This window comes from Corvus cornix, chromosome 1A (assembly GCF_000738735.6).
Source record: "Corvus cornix cornix isolate S_Up_H32 chromosome 1A, ASM73873v5, whole genome shotgun sequence".
In the NCBI taxonomy this organism is placed as follows: Eukaryota; Metazoa; Chordata; class Aves; order Passeriformes; family Corvidae; genus Corvus; species Corvus cornix.
This window is the reverse complement of record NC_047057.1, coordinates 55,071,204-55,090,743: the sequence shown is the minus strand read 5'-3', so window position 1 is coordinate 55,090,743 and position 19,540 is coordinate 55,071,204. Positions and strand designations below refer to the sequence as shown.

At 37.8% G+C, this 19,540-nt stretch overlaps 1 protein-coding gene across 14 annotated transcripts in view; it reads left to right on the top strand.

The window, feature by feature from the left end:
* MYBPC1 (myosin binding protein C1) overlaps positions 1-19,540 on the top strand; it is a 70,944-nt gene that overhangs the window by 23,129 nt on the left and 28,275 nt on the right. For 8 of the 14 annotated variants that reach the window (XM_019292371.3, XM_019292378.3, XM_019292376.3 and 5 more), the window contains exons 4-14: positions 4,808-4,840; positions 5,203-5,238; positions 5,900-5,935; positions 8,200-8,304; positions 9,336-9,484; positions 9,844-9,961; positions 10,803-10,854; positions 12,405-12,461; positions 15,976-16,142; positions 17,256-17,388; positions 18,988-19,112. In XM_019292371.3, coding sequence (XP_019147916.1) covers positions 4,808-4,840; positions 5,203-5,238; positions 5,900-5,935; positions 8,200-8,304; positions 9,336-9,484; positions 9,844-9,961; positions 10,803-10,854; positions 12,405-12,461; positions 15,976-16,142; positions 17,256-17,388; positions 18,988-19,112 — 1,011 coding nt within the window. The remainder of the gene's footprint in view (positions 1-4,807; positions 4,841-5,202; positions 5,239-5,899; positions 5,936-8,199; positions 8,305-9,335; positions 9,485-9,843; positions 9,962-10,802; positions 10,855-12,404; positions 12,462-15,975; positions 16,143-17,255; positions 17,389-18,987; positions 19,113-19,540) is intronic. The other 6 variants (XM_019292374.3, XM_019292380.3, XM_039571632.1 and 3 more) reach the window with 3 other exon arrangements.

The following is a 19,540-nucleotide window of genomic DNA, read 5'->3' as shown; positions in this document are numbered from 1 at the left end:
TCAAAGGCTAAACCAGACCAAGATATGCTTACAACTGATGCAATGCTTGCTTTTCATCTGGCATGGTGGTGCTTTTTCATGGCAAATCAAGAAATGGCTTGTTCGAAAATGTATTCTGGCTTTTGGTCTCTTCCAAACAAAATCTTGTCTTTTAGACAGACTGGATGCATACTTGATACTTGAAGATTTATTTGGCAAAGGCATGCATGGCTATTTTTCTCAGCAGAGTCAAAATATAAATACTAAGAGTGTGTGATTCAAGTACCCTTTTGAAAATAAAAATGCTGAACCAGGCTTCAGTGCATGCTATTTTGCCAGTTATCCTTCCATTGAGCAATTATTTTGACACATAGAATTTTGTGTGAGTAATCAAATCTGTCAACTTGGTAATGGAAATGCAATTCAGAAACAATTTGCATGCCTAATGATAGGAAAAAAGATGAAGGTCTTGCCTCAAGCTATTCCAACAGTTAGTTCTGCTTGCTTTAATTTGGATATGAGAGAAATGTTTGTTCCCAAACTGAACATGAATAGTGATTTCCCCACTGCTTACAAGCCTACATTTCACTGAATAAAAACGAAAACATGGTAGGTAACTTATCCGATACTTCTGTTATCTTCTTATACATTATTATGTTTCTGTTTGGAATTTAGTGAGTACTTTCTAGGAGGAAAAATGTTCTTCCTGAGGGAAACCTCTCAGCATTAGGAGGATTTTACTACCAAAAAATATTGTTTGCGATCCTACTATGGAAATCTTTTCCAGTTTCAGTCCATGATGGCAGCAGTTGCCTCTGTAAAAATTCCAATGAAAGTCTGAATATTAATACATAGATGACCTTCTGCCATGCTCCAGTGAAACTGTCACCTCTGCAAAGCAAAGTAGATGACATTGCCAGACACTCAGTAGTAATACTTTAAAAAATTACTTACAGTGCAGTTGTTCCTATCAGCGCTTGTTTTATTGCAGAATATCACCAAGCAAGGGAAAATATATTTTCATAGAGTGATTCCTTCATGTTTGTGTGCCAGAAGAAAAAAGTCTTTGTAAGGGTGAGCATAACTCACAAAAAAGGAAAAGATTCCATTCTTCCAATCTGTCCAAAGTCATTTACACTTGAAAATGAACAGTTCAGCAAGGAAATTATGACAGAACCACATGTTGGCTTTTGTATAGTTGTGTGTATATATATATATATATGTTGTATGGTTTGTATAAACTATATGTAAAACACTTTCTGCAGCCTCAGAAGTAGCAGATTTGGGCACTTCCCTGAGTGGGAATGAGATGGGAGAAATTTAATATCTGAATTCCACAACAATTCTAAAATGCTTGTGTGCCAGCAGTTGTGACCTGTTTGCTGATAGTTTATGAGATTGAGCACACTGTAGGAACCTGAGATGGGCCCCTGCTGCAGCACAGTCCAGCTGGGACAGTGCTGGAACCTGACATTTAGGAAGGGAATCTTGGTAGTCCATGTAAATCCCATAGTCCATAATTTACACCTCATCCCTAAAACAAAATTAAGAACAGAAGTTAGGAAGATGGAGTATACCTACCTGTGTGTCTGTTGTACTGTTTTATTTCTTTTAAGTACTTACTGTCTGTGTAAAATTACATATTTATATTCCTTTGTGTTCACTGTAAAGTTATGAAATGCAAAACAGTGTAGTAAATTCTTTGTATCTTGTGGTTACTTTTCTGTAAATTAATAGCTCAGAGCAGTAAATATAAAATTTTCTTTCATAAAATAAACCATTTAAAAATATCTATAATAATGATGTAAAAATTCAGGATATGTATGATCATCCATTTTATTTTCAGAGAAAAAAAGTCAATCAGCACAAATTCCTCCAAATTTACTACATTATCTTATATTCTTTCAATTTAAATGGTTGTGTCTTTGTTTTTAATTTTAGCATTATCTTACAGATTGAATGTTATAATTTTGTTCCCACTTGCTGGAATAATGATCAAATTTTAATATCAATTTGCTCATTCCTTTTTTTAGGTCCCATCCAGCCATTCAGAGAGCTACTAAAATTTCTGCGTGTTTTATTGATACCTTTCCTCTAGGTTTCTTCCAATCATATACTAAAATGTTCATCGCACGTGTCATCCTCGTGTTTTTCCAGGTTTCACTTATCCATTCATCTCCCTACTAAAACTTGTCTTCTGTAGGTATGTACTTCATTTACCATTTCCAAAATGCCAAGTCCCCTTGATGGGACTGCTGAACACCCTTTGAAAATCAGATTGGTAAATTGAAGTCAATTTGAAACTCTGTCTTACTGTGCTCTGTAATTTCAGCATAAACAATGGAATAGAAAAATAAAATAATATGCAATTAATAGCTTTTTGCCACTTCTGTGAAACATTGTTTGTCAACAATGTGACTGGTGGCAGAATAGCAGCTTCCATGTTGTGTGGTATGTTTCAGATCAGGAGAAAGTAGGTCTAAAATTCTTGATACCAGCAGTTCATATATAAAAAAGCAATTACATTTATTTTTTGACAGATTTTTCTACATTTGCTGTGCTGCTAGTCAGGAATTTTAATATTAAGGTTACACCAAGTGTGAGTATAAAAAGATTTTAGGTTAGCTTCTTCTGAGATATGGAGAGCTCTTTCATCCAACAAGACTCTATTCCTGATGAAGCTCAGTCTGCTCCCCAGTTAATGGTATCATTTAGAAACAAGGAAAAGAAACATAAATGCTGTATATGTTAATGAGAATGTGCCAGAGACAAAGAAAAAAGATTTATATGGAGTAGTGCATCTTATCAGCCTACTGTCAAATGCATCAATTGATTTCTCCACACCAAACTCTTGTCATATTCCATTAAAAGTTTATTTGCAGAAGATAAGGATAGCGAATAAATTATCATACTTCTACTGACAGATCTGATATTTTTGCTATTTTTGTCATCTTTAAATAGACTTTATTGCTAGCATAAACAACCATTCATCACAGAAAGTGAATTGGCTATAGCTGTTGAACCAATAGTCAATCAAGTTTGTCCTAGGAGCCCGAGATATAAGGAGTGATAGATTGATAATGACCCATTTATCAAAACAATCCTTCCAGCATGTACTGTTTTCATACTCTTTCCATTTCTAACATGTTCAATTGGGCTTTCATCTTGATACTTCTGAAATGTGTTTTTGTTTCCTTTGTTTGTCTTTGATGTTAACATTCTGTTTGAAAAGTGATAGATTATCCTGGAGAAACCCCAGCAATCCCTCTGCAAAACTAATAACATCTTTTTGGGTTTTTTAGTTTTTCAAATGATTGAATGAAAGAGGAATCTGAGTGATCCTTTCATAACTTGATTATTATACATCATCATCATGCAGGATGCAGCACATCAAATGTTTTAGGCTGTTCTTAATTATTTTTTTCCAGCCAGATGGCTCTTCAAGCCATCATCAATCCCAATGGTGACATTATTGACAAAAAGAGCTGCAAGTACACTTGATGCTTTTATGAAATATGGAGAAAGATTTGCAGTGGAAGCACACAGCCTTGCATCCATTTTGTTGCTAATACAGTATGTTCAAACAGCTGACTTAATGGAATGACTTAATCATTACTGTGCTTTTGCTGAAAATCAACATTTTCAACACCTCCTTATGGCACTGGATGATGCAGGTCATGAGAACTCTTCCACTATTCTTTTTATTTTCTCTCTCTCTGTGAATAAGAAAAGATACTTGCAAGATAACACATTAATCCTTTGTGTGTAGGCATACCTTTTACAAGTGTCATCCTCCTCCCAAGAGATCTTTAAAATGAAGTTTGATGAATCATGAAAAAGGAATGAGTAAAATGTTATGGCTAAGTAGATCTATTCTATTAACAGACTTTTAATTTTCCTTCAGTAGTTAAACAAACCCAAAAATTCAATGTTGCCAGTGTTTATGAAAATGCAACTATATTTCATACTGATTTTGTCATGGTCATTACATTTTCCCTTGAAAAATAGAGATAAATTTTAACTTTCAGGTCAAAGTCAAAGGATAACTTCAGATTTAAAAATGTGATTATGGAAACACAAATATAAGACATAAAAAAAATCCAAACCCAAAGAAAAGTATCTTTAAAGATGTGGGTTAATATTTTTCAAAAGATGTTCTTATTCAATTCTGTTCTCCATTCTGAGATGTTCTACAGGTTATTTTCTGATACAGTATAAAACCATGTTATCTTCACATTCCTTATCTATTAAATCCTAAATCGATCTAGTTTATACTTGCCTTTCAAAGGATACCTTGGCTATTTTCTTTCTTTTTCACCATTAGGTTTTTAAGACACTATTTGATTATCAAAGCTGGTATCTGAGGTTTCAACATTTGAAATTCAAAAAGATGTAGGTGACTCTTGTAGAGATGGTCTTTGGTAGATGGTAGATTCTGGTTTTCTAATAATCATGATTACAGTACTTCATTTTAATGCCAGTTTCATGTTTTTTTTCAGGCTTTTGATTGATAGAAATATATGCCTCAATGTATTCTGTTATTAAACATTTTAAAATAACTGGGTAACAATTGCTTATAGTTTTTTAATAGCTGGTGACGGTCAACTTTTAGTGTGATCAAAAGGAAAATCCAGCATGATGATAATAGTTCTTTTTTAAAATTATTCTCCTGTTGATAGGAGAAAAAAAGAGTTGTCTATTCCTTGCATTTTAAATTAATATTATAGTATAGAAATTAAAAAGTATAAGTCCAGGAGACTAGTTTTAACTTTTTCATTCCTTGATTTAATAATGCTGAATGCATATGTGGTGCACATTTTAATTGCAGACGTGGTCATCAGAGAAATGACATCTTCCTCAGGTTAGATCTGTGATTGACCTTCATTTCATTGTGGCTTTCTTATTGTAATCACTTTGGATTACATCTCTAACAAACAGAATCACTCCACACCTCTCATATAAACTCATGATTTAATAATAGATCACAGTCCACATCTCATTTTTTTTACTTGCTTGAAGCATTAAGGTTTACCATTTCAGCTACTGAATTATGCCAAGCTTTCCTCATCAGTTTGAATCTTCCATTGTGAATGCTCCTGAATATTGGGATTTATTTCCCTTTCTTTTGCAGGTTTTACATTTTCATGTGGTTGTTTTAAAGCAGATGATCATCTGTGCTTTCAGTTTCTTCATGTGCTTTTTCATTTGTATTTCTTTTCCCAGATGAAGATGACACCTCAGTTAGTACTCCACCAGCAGGTTAGGACTGTGAGAGTGCTTTGAGTGTGTATGTATGTATGTATTTTTCTCTTGACTATTATTGAAGAAAGAGTCCAAACCAGTGGACTGAGCTCAAAACATGCCACTTAGAAAAAATGTTAAAGTGCCCTATATTATATTAATCTCTGTTGAGAAGTACAAGACCCTTAGAGCAGTTAAGTCCCTTTCCAGTCCTGTCTTGAGGTCTTTAGTAGATCTTCTCCCAGTGGAAGATAAAATATTGGTTAGTAGACCCCAAAGCAACTCCAGATAAGTAAGTAGCATAAGTTTAAATTTAATATAAGTTTAAATAATCAAAATGCTGTCCCTCAGATAAATACTGAACAACATAACTTCATCTGTTACATGGAACTACACAAATCATGGAAAAAACAGCAGCCTCATATAACCTTTTAAAGAACATCTTGAATGGAATTAAGCTAATTTAGATTTTCTAGAGAAAAGTGGGGAAAACTTTGGGGTTTTTTTCTTAGCTGTTCACTTTTTTCTGGTATTCAAGTAGTTCCTCATGGATATGGTCCTAAATATTTAGTCTAATCTTCTTGTATGAAGAATCAATGTTCTTAAAATCCCAGTGATCTGAGGTCAGTAAAGCTGTGATCTCTGAGCGGGTGTCATCTAAATTGCTCTTCCCTTTCAGATGGGATGTCTAAGCCAGCGGAAAGAAAAGATTCAGGTGAGACCTCCTGAAAAACATGATTAAACACTCCCAAAATTACATAATAAAAATACTGTTTAGACTTTATTTTTAAAAGATAAGACTTTATTTTCATTGTTTAGACAGCAGCAAACTACAGCTGTTGAAATGCGTCAAAGTACCAGGGCAAAGAGGTTTCTAGCAGCTAAAGCAGGAGTGAGAGAAGGCTCTGCTGCACAGAACAGGACATGTATAGCAGTATTTGACACATACATACATACCTATCTATCTATATCTGTTTCTGTATAGATAGATACATAGCTGTTCCATTCCTCCTTCAGCCCACAGGAATTCCGTTCCTACATTCAGCCTCACCTGAATCCCACACGCAGGTCCCAGAAGACTGTAGGAGAATGGCTTCTTCTCCCACCTCAAATGACGGTGGGGAAAACTTAGCAAAATCCTCATAACCTCTTTCTTCCTACCCTGGCAGGTAACGCACATTGCAGCCACTCTTGTGGTTTCAGGATTTGCAGCCTCTGGAACAAAATGAGCAGCTGGTACTTCAACCATGGTTCTAGACCTGGCATAGCCACCTATGCCAGCCCTCATCAAACCCACCTTCCCTTCTGTTTGCTTAATAAATAGGAAAATGTTAATATCTAAAGGTGATGATAATATTTAGGTGTTCTTTCATGTGGTACCAAATTAATGGCTCTGTGTAAGCTTTTTCCATTTATTAATATCCTTTTTCCATTTCACCCCGTGGCACGTTAGGTTTGTTACTGCACGTGACCAGATCCTGTACTATCATCACTTCATCGTCTTCCCACCGATAACTTTCACTTGTTCTCATGTTGTTTCCATACATTGCCATGTTACAGTGATATAATCTAAACATTTGGATTATAGAGAGTATATATAGATATGTATCTATATATATTTGTTCATTTATGTCTGTGTAAATCATTTCATATGTGTGTATATATATGTGTATATACGTGTGTGTATATACATGAATGTCTTTACCTGTGAGAAAAACTGTACAAGCAGACATATACATAAGAGGGGCTAGGCACACCACCCACAACTGACTCAAGGACAAAGATTTTATAGCAAAGCTGTCTAGCATTTCAACACCTTTTTAAAATTCCTAATAGACTTTAGGATAATAAACCCAATTTGGTTGCATTTTCCCACGGCTGCCATGAGCTGTGTTGCATTTGTGGGTGGTCGAAATTTTCCTGAGTTGAAAAGATTCCCACATATCAGAAAGACTATTCTGACCTCTAATCGGTTTCCCCTCTGTACTGGCACTAGCTCCTCAAAAAATGGAGATGTGGCATTTGGACTGCAGGTTGGGATATGAGACATGTCCTTTGCCTCTCTGCAGAAAGTGAGCAGAAAACAGACAGGCATCCCATCCACTGCCTTGCTCTCCTTGCACTTTCTGCTAGGAATCGGTTTTGACCATGGTTTTACCTGAGATGTCATGGCAGAGCACAAAGCCAGGACTGTGCAGATATAGAGGAAGACCAGAAACACACAGCTGTACAGTGCTCTGCCCTGGGGAGAGCACTCATTTGCTGCTTCTCTCAGTACCTTTTCAGTTCCAAAGTCCCAGTTTCCAGAAGAGAAGCTGCTGTGTCTGAGCGCATGTCACAATCATTTCCATTTGACAAACTACTTTTCCCATAGAATGTCCCATGAATCCCATGAAATGCACAGGGCAGGACATGGTATTGACCGATTCCCAAACTCTCTGCTTCTGTCATGAGAGAAAAGAACAAAGTTCAGAAGTGAGCTTCATTCCTGCCCTGCTTTGCAGACATAGAGGAAGAATCAACTTGTACAATGGACTTAGTTTGGGTTGAGGGAGATCCACTGAAACTGTGCATCGAATGTGGGGACTTTTGTGCTTCTAGCTGTTTGTGTTTTCAGAACCTCCATCTCCTCTGAAAAACAAAGAGCTGACCTTTGTGCATCGCCTCTGTAAAGCACTCATGGTTGAATGCTGGTGCCATTCAAGTTGCTCAGTGCCCATCCTGGCTGATCAGGTTCCCCCTCTTCCTCCCTGAGAGTTTAATTTTCGGTCACCACAGAGGTAGCGTTCTTGCAGGAACTGTACACAATGGGACAGCCAAGCAATGGATGTCAGTGTGAACAAAAGCTTACATATCTTTCAGGACATCTGAAGAGAAAGGTGCTAGGGCTAGAGAGTTTAGGAAGTTCAGGTAAGTGTACTTTGGCGGGAGTAAAACACCCTCAGATGATTGATATTTCCCCCTCTCTCTGCATCTCAGTATGGTCTCTTGGAGAAGGAGCTCCAGAAGAGTCAGAAAAACGCGATGACACCCAAAGATCCACTTTGTTCATCGAGAAACCTCAGAGTGGGACAGTGAGTGTTGGTAAGTGCTTAGGAACAGAATCGAGAGCCACTGCCAGAGACACAGAGGCTGAGGCAGAGCTGGGAATGGTACCTGCAGTTCCTGTGTCACTCAGGTTCTGCCCTCAGCTGCAAGTACTGCCTCTGGTTTCAGCTGGATGTGAACTCTGCTCTGAAGGCAAAAGGACTGCATGGAGAGAAGCAAAACCCAGGGACAAGCTCAAAGTCTAGTAACTTACTGAGCGTAACAGTAAGAGGTATAGTTTCTGGAGAAGAAAGCTGGTTATTGTGACACTGTTGGCTGTACTGTTATTGATATATCAGGAAGGTCTTATGCAGGGTATCAGCAATGCTAAGAAGTTCAGTACAGGCTACTTAGTAGGTCTGTTATCTCCTTGGATACACAAAGATGTGGTCAGATGTAGGGATATTTTTATTCATTACCCTTATTTTTCTCAGTTTCTGAGTAGAAAAGAGGATTGGGGGAAAATTTATTTGGGAAAAAAATACACGAAGTTGTATTTTCCTCTAGATGAATGTTAGGATGGAAATTCAGCAGGGGCTGTGCAGTGGTCTTCTGAAAAATGAGAGCTTTTACTATTCCCAATTCACTGTTGAGAGATGATTCTTTCCTGTCACTTCTCAGCTTAAAGAATTAATCATAGAAGTGCATGAAGAGCTCTGGGCTTTCTTTTCCAGACTGCAGTTTATCCCTGGCTGGCAGACCCAGAACACCTGTGCTTCTTTTGAGCAAGTGAAGTCAAATATTGGGAACAATTCACCCACGAGAACATGGACTTTTGCCCCAAATTTATCCTATTTCTCAGTGCCTCAAGCTCCACACTGACGCAGACAGAAAGCTTACAGACTCCAAATCATTATCCTCTGTATCACTGCAGTACTCTCCTAGTCTGTGTGACTCCATCTGACTCTTAATGTTGTGATAGAACACGTGGAGACTGAATGGAGCAGAAGTGAAAGAAACTCGTAGAGATACAACTGACCAACCACACGTTCCTCAATAGCTGCATTATTCTTTTCTCTTTTTGAAAGGTGGGAATATTACATTTATAGCCAAAGTAGAAGCCAAAGACCTTCTCCGGAAGCCAAATGTGAAGTGGTTTAAAGGAAAATGGATGGACCTGGCCAGTAAAGCAGGGAAGCACCTGCAGCTGAAGGAGTCCTTCGAGCGTCACACTAAGGTGTGTCTTTACTTTCCCTTCTTATGGGGGCAAAGCTCCAAAGGGAGGTTAAGGATCAGTTTAAAAGAACAGGTAGAAGCTCAAGAGCAGTGGAGCCTAAGCCTGGCTTCCCCACACAGATTTCAGTGGTGATCTCTGACCTTCTGCAGAAGCAGACTTTTCTGCTCTCCCAGCACAGGACAAGGAATGGTGGGAAAATCAAAATTTTCCACTGCCATTTCTGGATTGCAATTTCTTTTCAGAGCCCATTATTTGAGTTATTCCTTGTTTCTGGTGCATGTCTGAAAGACTCATGTTTTAACTCCTGCTTTGTGCAAATGCATCCTTCACATGAATGAAAAGCTATGCTTGATTTTTAGATTCACACATTCGAGATGCAGATCATCAAAGCTAAGGAAAACTATGCAGGGAACTATCGCTGTGAAGTATCTTATAAGGACAAATTTGATAGCTGCTCTTTTGACCTTGAAGTCACTGGTAAGGTTCCACTTGTGTCTGTAAAGATTTATAAGGATTTCTTTCTCTTCTTTCTTTCTTTTTTCTTTTTTTTTTTAAATTTGAAATGACGCTTCATTTTGCTCAGACCCTTTAAATGAAGTAATGCTTAAAGTGAACATTTTTAGCACAGAGCTCAGAATACTTTCTTGTGTCTGTAATTTGTTGTCTAAATGAACACTGGGATAGATACCATGTAAGACATTTATCCAAACATTAGAAAAGCTGGCAGGTAAAATTAATATTGAATTCAAATCAGGCTCTGCCACATGAGACTCGGGGCTGTGTGTGTGTGCTCAGAGGTCAGCAGGGTGGGGGCCAGCCTGGCTCCATCCATCCACTGGCTGTGGATCAGAACCATTTAATGTGATTCAGACTGTCCCAAAGGGGTAACTCACACAAGGAGGATCCCACCTTGGCTCAAGACTCAGTGTGAGTCTGTAGCTGTAGAGGAGACTGTCTCTGTCTCTTGCCTCTGATGCTGAGCGTACTGAGAGAGCACAAGGTGCCAGCAGGGAAGAAAGCGTAGGAAGTGAGAAGACAAAAAGGCCAGAGCCTGTGAATAAGGCAGGAAGGGGAATGGAGAGAAACATCAGAGAAACAGATTTCCTACGCAGAACTGCAGCAAGGACTTTAGAGAAATGGTACACTTAGCACTGAGTGTAATCTTTGCAGATATCAGAACTTAATGCCAAAGGGGAAGCACAAATGCTGGTCACTTAGCAGGAAACTTACAAATTTCATGTTCAAAATTATACTGCTTACATAAATTATGGGAGCTTCAAATTATGTTTTTAATTCCTGTATTACTGTTATTTCATAGAATCTTCCCAAGCTGCTCCATCGATTGACATCAGATCTGCTTTCAAAAGAAGGTAACTTCAGTGGTCCTATCAAGTTGCTCAGTAATGGATACTGGTAGCATGCACAGAACTTGTGTCAGAAAATTGTATCAAGTACTTTATAAAATTGTTTTTGTACATATAGATTAAAGAAGTGGAATTTCAGGTAATTGGTGGTGGGTAGAATGAAATAGTTACAGCACATAGTATATACAATATTAAATACCCCTACTGTGAAATTACAAGTGTCATTAATTTAAGGGAAGATTGAATATTTAAGGCAATTAAATATATGTTTCTTTAGAGGTTTTTAAAAATGTATTTTCATTCACTAAAAGAGTCTACTGCATGTTTCCTGAAAGCTGTCAGCCACAATATGAAAGTTCCGGGTCCCAATCCTGCACTGATTAAAAGCAGAGAGAAAATTCACATTGATTTCAAGAAGACAGGATATGACTTTGTAGTCTTACAGTAAATAGTAAATACCATCAGTAAGGAAAAACAATAAAGAGTATATTACAGAGAATGTAAAAAAAAAAGCATTGTGTCTTAAGGTTTGTTTCCTTTCTGATAAAGCAGCAATTCTAACCAGTGTGTCAGGTTTGTATGATGAAATATAAAAAATATATAGAATGAAAATATTTTACAAACACATAATGAATGCAGTTTGTTAATCTAGAAGTAAAACTGGGATTCAGAGAGAACTGCTTTTATTTAGAGGGCTTTAATTTAAAGAGACAATCAAAAGATATTACCTTCAAGGTGCATTTCCTTCTTTAGCACATTTTAAAAAATGCAGTAACTACTCTGCCCAAGCAGATGAAGATATCTCAGTATTTTCTGGTTTTCTAAGTAATATCTTGCATGTAAAGTCTCGATTAAACATTGGCATCATTTCAGTTAAGATGTGCACTATTTTGCCCTTCTAACAAATATTTAGGGCATTTCTTTTGTCTGTATGTGCTCTATGATAAGGTAATTCTGCTAAAGACTACATTATAGAAAGAAATGCACCTTCATAGGACTGTGATTTTATCTGTAAAAATGGACAACGTACTGTTTTATTTTTCTTTATAACTGTTTTCTCCCTTCATTTAGAGAAAAGTTAAATCTTTAAGGCTAAGTACTTTTCAATCAGTATTTGACAGAGCTATGCATTGTTAAAAGCACCACCCAGCAATTCAAATCTTTGGTTTGTATTCATATAGCAAGAGATCAGCACAAGCCCTTTGTTTTTACAATGTCCATTATGGAAATGAGAAACAAAGCTGCTTGTGATGAGTAGCTCACATTTGTTTGTGTTACTGAAATCTAACACAAACCTCGGCAAATTGATGTATGCAGTTACAAAAATTTGCCATCAGAGTATAAGAAGAAGCAATACAAACCTTTGTGTTATTTTTCACAAGTGCCTACAGAAACAAAATCCATGTGAAAAAGCATACAAGTTTGTGTTGATTTTATACAATTCTTTGTGTGTCTGGACTGTGTTGAGTATATGAGAAGTGTAGAGTGTTTGCAATGGGTGTTGTCTAAGTCTTCCTGTATTAAACAAAGATTTGATCTTTTTCTGTCAATAACAGCGGTGAAGGACAAGATGATGCAGGAGAACTTGACTTTAGTGGTCTCCTGAAACGTAGGTGAGAACCAAGTGATGCAATGAGCAGGTGTGGATTGCAAACCATTAGGTTCGCACACAGAAACAGTCAGGTGTAGCATTAATAACTTCTTAAGAATTTTCTGACCTTTCAATTTTCTTAATGTTTCTAACTTATTATTCTTACAGTATAATATACAAATGTTCAGTTAATTTTACCTCTAAGTGTGCAGAAAAGAAACCTCAGATTTGAGTGCTCTGGTAAAAAAAATGAGCCCCCGCCTAAAGAGGCCAATAACATTTAGTTCACTTGCTATTTTATTTCTTTTGTGTGTGCATGTAAGGCAGAGGGGGGAAATTTCCTACACAGGGATGAGCAGTTCAGAAAATTGAGTCTGGTGCAAAAGTAAAAAACATCCTGATACGAAAAAATCATATTTTGTGTTTTCAAGTCATAGATATTGGTACAATTCTTTGTAGCTTTTTTTTTAATATGTGCACACAAATGCTCAATCATGTTTTATTTGACTCAAGTGTTTTGATGGAAAAAAACTCGGGTGCATGTTTCTCTGGTTTGCCTTGAAAATCTGGTGTTATGATAGTTATGTCTCTAGTTCTTTCAGATCTTAAACCTTGTTTAGTCTTTTACCAGATTAAGACAGGATAGTTAATTCACTATCTTTTAAAATCAAGCAGAGAAATTCTGTATGCCATGGAAATAATGGCAACTGATCACAGAGAAGTGGAAAAGGAACTACATCCTTTATCTCATCTACCACTTACTCTGAAAGAGGAAAATCTGCAATATTAATTACATGAAAAGGTCCCAATGGGCTCATTGGCTGTGAGGGAGAGGATAGCATTTAAGCAACTAAAGCACACAGGAAAAGCTGAAGCTAAAAATAGACAAAGAATTACCTGAACCAATCCCAATCCACCAGGTCTTTGGTTTTTCAATCTTCTCATCCCTAATTAGGATCTTCAGTTTGTCTTTTCATCCTACTAATACAACTTGCTGTGCTAGTTCTCATGACCACCTGCATGGTGTTTCAGTAGCCACGACAGTTGCATGTAAGAGGTCTTGGTGTTTCTGTGGAAAGATAAATGTGGTTCAAGAGACATTATCACGTTACTAACAATTAACTCTTAAGATTTGTAAGATAAATACTGTACAGCCATATAAACATAGTATACCTATTGTGTGCTTAATGGATAAAGCAAATATTTAGTTTTTAGATACCATTATTTGACTTCGGTCAAATTGGTTCACCTTGCTTCAGGCCTTGAAATGCAACTTCATATTTCTGAGCTTAATTGAATAAAATTGTTAATTAAGCCACAGTGTGGATATTAATATCCATGTCTGTGGATATTAACATCCATTATTTAGAAGACAAATCCATGGTTTCATTTCAATTTTTACAACAGGCAATGTTGGAGGTGCATTCATTCTCCTTTTTTTTATGGTTGTATGACCAAGGAAAGACCTAGGACTTTTCACTTTTGGTTCATACTACTTGAAACATGTTTTTTTTTTTTAAAAAAAAAACAACCCTAAATGCATAGAATCAATATACTGTCTATTTTCCAATTTTCTGCTGGTTGGCAGGCAGACATATAAAGTCTTGTCTCAGTAAGCCACTCCATGACTGCATATGCTTTGTCAATGCAATGGATCAGTAGCAGCACGAAGTTCCAAGAGGCATAAGAGCTAAAAACCACTCAAATATTTAAGTCTTTGTTTATTAAAAAAAAAAAGTACCTCTTGCAACAAAACAGACGTTTCTAGGGAAGAGATCTGAAAATGATTTTGTGGTGAGGTCAGTCTGCTTAGGAAATACCATGCTCTGTTTGACCCCTGGCCTCAGCTCAAGCAACTGAGGTCTGAGAATGAAGTTGGCTTGCTCTAAGCATCAAAATTCGTTCTCCAAGTATGCAAGAGAAAAATGAGCCTGAAATTAATTCTTTCAATCTGGTTGAAAATCAGGATCCTCATTCTCAACCCCTGCCTGATTTAAAGGGGAGCTTTATTTTGATTGCCACAGAGTGCTCATCTCCTTGACATTGGGCAGACGCTGCCTGGTGAGCAGCCAGTCCTGGGGGAGGACAGTGCTGCCCCAGGGGGAATCTCACCTTTTACCAGTGCTTGCAAGCTGATCTCAGCCTGCCCCCATGCAGAAAGAATCTCAATGAAACGGCAGCATTCGCTGTACAATCACCCTCGGGAAAGCGTGAGCACGGAGAAGAGGAACAAAATATAAAATTACATACCTGAGATTGTCTAACTTACATTGCTGTCTCAGAATTATTGTATTTGAAAGACTACTCAGGGAGATCCTCTCTTGCTTTTTAAAATAACAGACATATTATGAAAATTAATAAACCTCATGGACTTAACAGCACAGCGGTTTCCATGGCTTTTTATCCAACCATGCAGAGATTCTCAGGGATCTTTAGTGCTATTTCTGTATATGTCAAAGAAAATCCTCTGTTGGACTCCATAAAGCTCAGCTCTAACAGTGTCTAGATGCAAAGCCTGGTATTTTTTATTTCTCAAAAGTTTATTTTCTCACTCTGTTCTCAAAAAGCACTGATTTTGTTAGACAAGCTATAATCAAATTGGAATGTTCCTGGTCTGATCCTAATGATATTACAGGAGGAAAAAATCTAGATTTGTTATTCAGTTCCAGTATTGTCCTAGAAGTCCACATTTTTTGTGCTGAATTGCCAGTCTGAAAAATTATCATTTTGTTTAGGATGCTTCCATTTTTCTATCATTTAATGGCTGCCACTGTGAAAATAATTATACTTCTCTTCATTGGTTGTCTTATCCTGGAACTGCAGATAGTAAATACGATATTGAAACTTCTGTGTGAAGGTGGTTCCTCACACAGGCCTCTGAAAACATTTCCTGCTCTTAAGACTGAGACACACATGGAAGCAAACAGATCCATCCTTCAAGTCCAAGCTGGTGTGGAAATCTTCAGTTCCTATTGATATGACAACTTTAAGTAATGCTGAGAAGCACCGGTGTAACTATAAACAGACACAGATTCCCCTGTATTTCAATGTCCTGTCTTCAGTCACCCCCAGTAGCACCTACAGGGACTCGGGGTTTGAAAACACTTCTATTTAATTTTGAAATGTACAGATTAGACTTAGTGGTGCCATCATAAATTGTAATTGATTCCACTCAAATTACAGCAGATAAAATTTATTTAAGTGGGATTAGCCTGTATGCTGTTACATTTTCAAACTGCCTTTTTTTTTTTTTGAAGCAATTAAGCAAAATAAAAATTCTCATAACTGATTGTATCAGAAAAGGCCAAATTAAAACTTACATCCAAATTCTGCCCTGAAGATGTGTAAAGTAAGGTGTGAATGTCATTCTGAGCTATTCCAACCATACTGGGTGAAATAAAACAAAGTATGATGGCAGCCTTCAAATTTTGGTCAAAACAATTCTAGCCTTACCATAGATTCAGCTTCACCTGTTTTTTATGGTGTGATAAAACCTCACTAACTCTTGTCCCATAATTGTATTTTGCTAACATAAGGGAGATTAAACAACAGGAGGAAGAGCCTGAGGTGGATGTGTGGGAACTCCTGAAGAACGCAAATCCCAGCGAGTACGAGAAGATTGCTTTCCAGTACGGCATCACTGACCTGAGAGGGATGTTAAAGCGGCTGAAGCGGATGCGCAGGGAAGTGAAGAAGAGTGCAGGTATGGATGTGGCAGAATATTCCTGTGCTCATCCATCACAAGCAACCATTCACCTTAAAAACCCAAATAGACTTCACTTGCACGCGAGGGAACTTTCACACTCCAACTCAAGCCTCATTCCTACAAGGAATTAATCAGAAGGCAGCTTTGATCCATGGTACAAGTGTAAACACCTTATCCAACTTAGTGCTTGCCTAAAGCATCCCTCCCTCTCAGACAAACACTGGTTCCATCTGGAACAATGTCCCCCAGGTGCGTGGAAAGGTGTTACCTGATCAAACAATGCTTGTGTTATCAATATCTTCTGCTCTAAATAGAGGTCACTCCAAACACCTGAAGTGTTTGCTCTTCATCATTTTGTTTTGCACTTAATCTCCATTGCTCAGAAATCCCAGCTGTACTACAGACCCTCCATCCTGCACTGGGTGAGGACATTCAGGCTTGTCTTTCCCCATCTACCCTACTGAAAGTATGAGAGGTGTAATTACATACAGAAATATAAATATGTGTTTCTTTGTAGAAATATATAGATGTGTGTGTGTATATAAGGTAAATGTATATGCCACAGAATATGTTTGCACACACATATGAATACAATACACTGTCCATTATACTATTGTAGCATCTGCTTGTTCCTGGACAGCATTTCAGAACTGGATGCAATAGATACATTTGCTGTGTCACTGGTTTCCTGGAGGCATCCCTTTTATGTAGGTGAAGTCCTCCACAAGTTCAGCTGTAATCCAGCTGCCTGATATACCCTCTCTCCTTGCCCATTACCTCATAACATAGTATTATGTTACTAGACATTAATTTTTATTTGTGTATTTCATTTGATGCACCTACTCAGTCCTATTTGGAATACAGTCACACTGCAAAGTCTTGAAGACATACCAGCTTGAACTTGCCCGGGATAAGCAGATCTGCACAGCTTTGTGCTTATTCTAATGTTTCTAGACGATTCCATGCAAACTAGTGTGAGAATATCTTGTGATGCATAACATTGTGTGCATGTATTCTGACAGCTTTGATGAGATTTATGCAATGTCATTTCAGCATTCATATTCTTGTTTCCTGATCCCATGTTAAAGTAACACTTGACTTCCACAACAGCTTTTGCCAAAGGCCTCGATCCCGCATACCAGGTGGACAAAGGAGGTAAAGTAAGATTCATGGTGGAGCTAGCAGATCCAACAGTGGAACTCAAGTGGTATAAAAATGGCCAAGAGATACGACCAAGTGCAAAGTAAGTGATCTTAGCATATGTATGCAATAAAATGGGTACACATGCATTCCCTTGACAAGTGTGTTGCACAGATCTCTCTCTTTGCTCAGGTTGCACCAATTTCTGAATTTCATTAGATGTGGAGAGCATGTAAATGATGCTACATTGCTCAGGACCCAGAAAAGTCTACTGTAGGCTAAATGTAATCTTTGTCTCAAGGTAAAAGTATTAGAGATCCTCAAAAAAATGTGGCATGATTTCCTACTCAGTAGTTTTTAAAATACCAGGAAGCACTGCGAGTAAATCGATCACTTGTCCTTGGTCCTGTGTCTGGAGGTGGACACAATCTTTCTACAGTAATTATGTGCTAAGAGCAGAGATGTTGACATCACACACTTACCCACCTGGCTCATAAACCATCCAAGAAAAGGGGTGTGGGGTTTGTCTCATCTTCCTCTACTCATTAACTTTGACACACTGAAGTCAACAACCTGCACCATCAGTCACGGGCGACAGATCCAGTGTACACAAGCTTCTTCATCTGTACCACCTGCATATTGGTTTCTTCTCTGGCTCTTCCAGAAAGTGGTCTTTCAGGTGCAGACATTTGATTACTTGTAGAGCAATGCCTGGAAGTTGAGCCCAGTCCTTTTGTGGGTACACCCAGCTCTTTCAACCCGGTGCAGAAAACCCCATTCCACAGTCAGACACAGCTGGGAAGGATGTACATAAAAATGTAATGCTCCTCAAATGTTTCTGAGCAGTACAACATCCTAGCCTTTTTTCTTCTTACCCAGTGAAAAAAAAATAGTAATTAACAAAAGCCCTCTTACAGAAACGAGGCAGATTTCCATTCTGTTGCTGTAGAAATCAATGAAGGATTTTGTTTAATATTCATGATTGACCAAAAAAAGGATAATAGAGTACCTTTTCTTGAGCCCCTATATCTATAGGCATGAGCAGCTCAGAGCTGTTTTGCAAGCAGCTCTATGGATTCCTCTCCAGCAGGAGGGGCTGGATTAGGTGTTCCAGTGCATTTCTACCAGGCTGCTGAAGCAGCTGTCAGATGCTAATGAGCTTTGGTCATTACAAACCTGGAGCAGATCTAAACTGGTGACATAAAGGTGAAAGGCTCCATATCCCATTACCAAAACCCCATATCCCATTACTGATATCTTGTGCCATCTGGCTTACCAATAATATTAACTTCTTAACTTTGGCTATTATTATACTTCACAAAAATTTTGGAATGAGTGATGGTGTCCTCTTACTGCTTATTTTCAGCTTTCCTCATCTAGAGTTTCAGACTCCATTTTATTTGCCATCGTTCCACTCCAGCTTCTTTTTTTTTTTTTTTCTTTTTTTATATTTCTTTTTTTCATATCACCCAGCCCTGGGATCTTGGAAAAAGCCAGAAGCAGCTTATTGTCACTCTACACCACAGCTCTTTTTGCTAGAAGTCTGACAGCTCTGTTGAAACTTGGAAATTGCTTCCAAGGACAATTTTTCCAGTACTGCGTAAACCCCAGAAGTTTTGCCTCTAAAAATCCCTAAAGCATTTTCTACATAAAACAAAAGGGGTCCAGAAGTTTTGCTAATGTGTCTTTGCTGTTCAAACAGATACATTTTTGAGCACAAAGGTAACCAGCGAATTTTATTCATCAATAACTGTACGATGACAGACGATGCTCGCTATTACGTAACAGCTGGTGATGAGAAATGCTCCACAGAACTTTTTGTGAGAGGTAACTATGTCAGCCTGATGCTGTTTCAGCTGTGCTACATTTATGTGGCTTCTTTGGCTGCAACAGAAATTAACAGGGAGGACCTGGTTCGGTATGTTTTTGAATTTGTATTTGTATTTGTATTGTTAGGATCACTCGGTATTTCTGTGATCCCTGGCTATTTTTTTCCCTCATCCTGTACTTAGCAGCTTAGTGAAAACCCTGAAATGAGGATATAGTTGATTCCATACTGTGCATTGGGATCTCCTGGGGCTGTGGTGCCCTTCATAATTTTAAGCCCTTTTGTAGGCTTTTGTGTCATAGCACTGGCTTCCCCTAACACCACACTTGGTACCTGAGGACTCTGATACTGTCCAAGTGCCCTCAGATCAGGCTTTCTAGAAGTCAGTTTTCATTCCATTTGCACTGATTTGAGGGAAGATTCTATC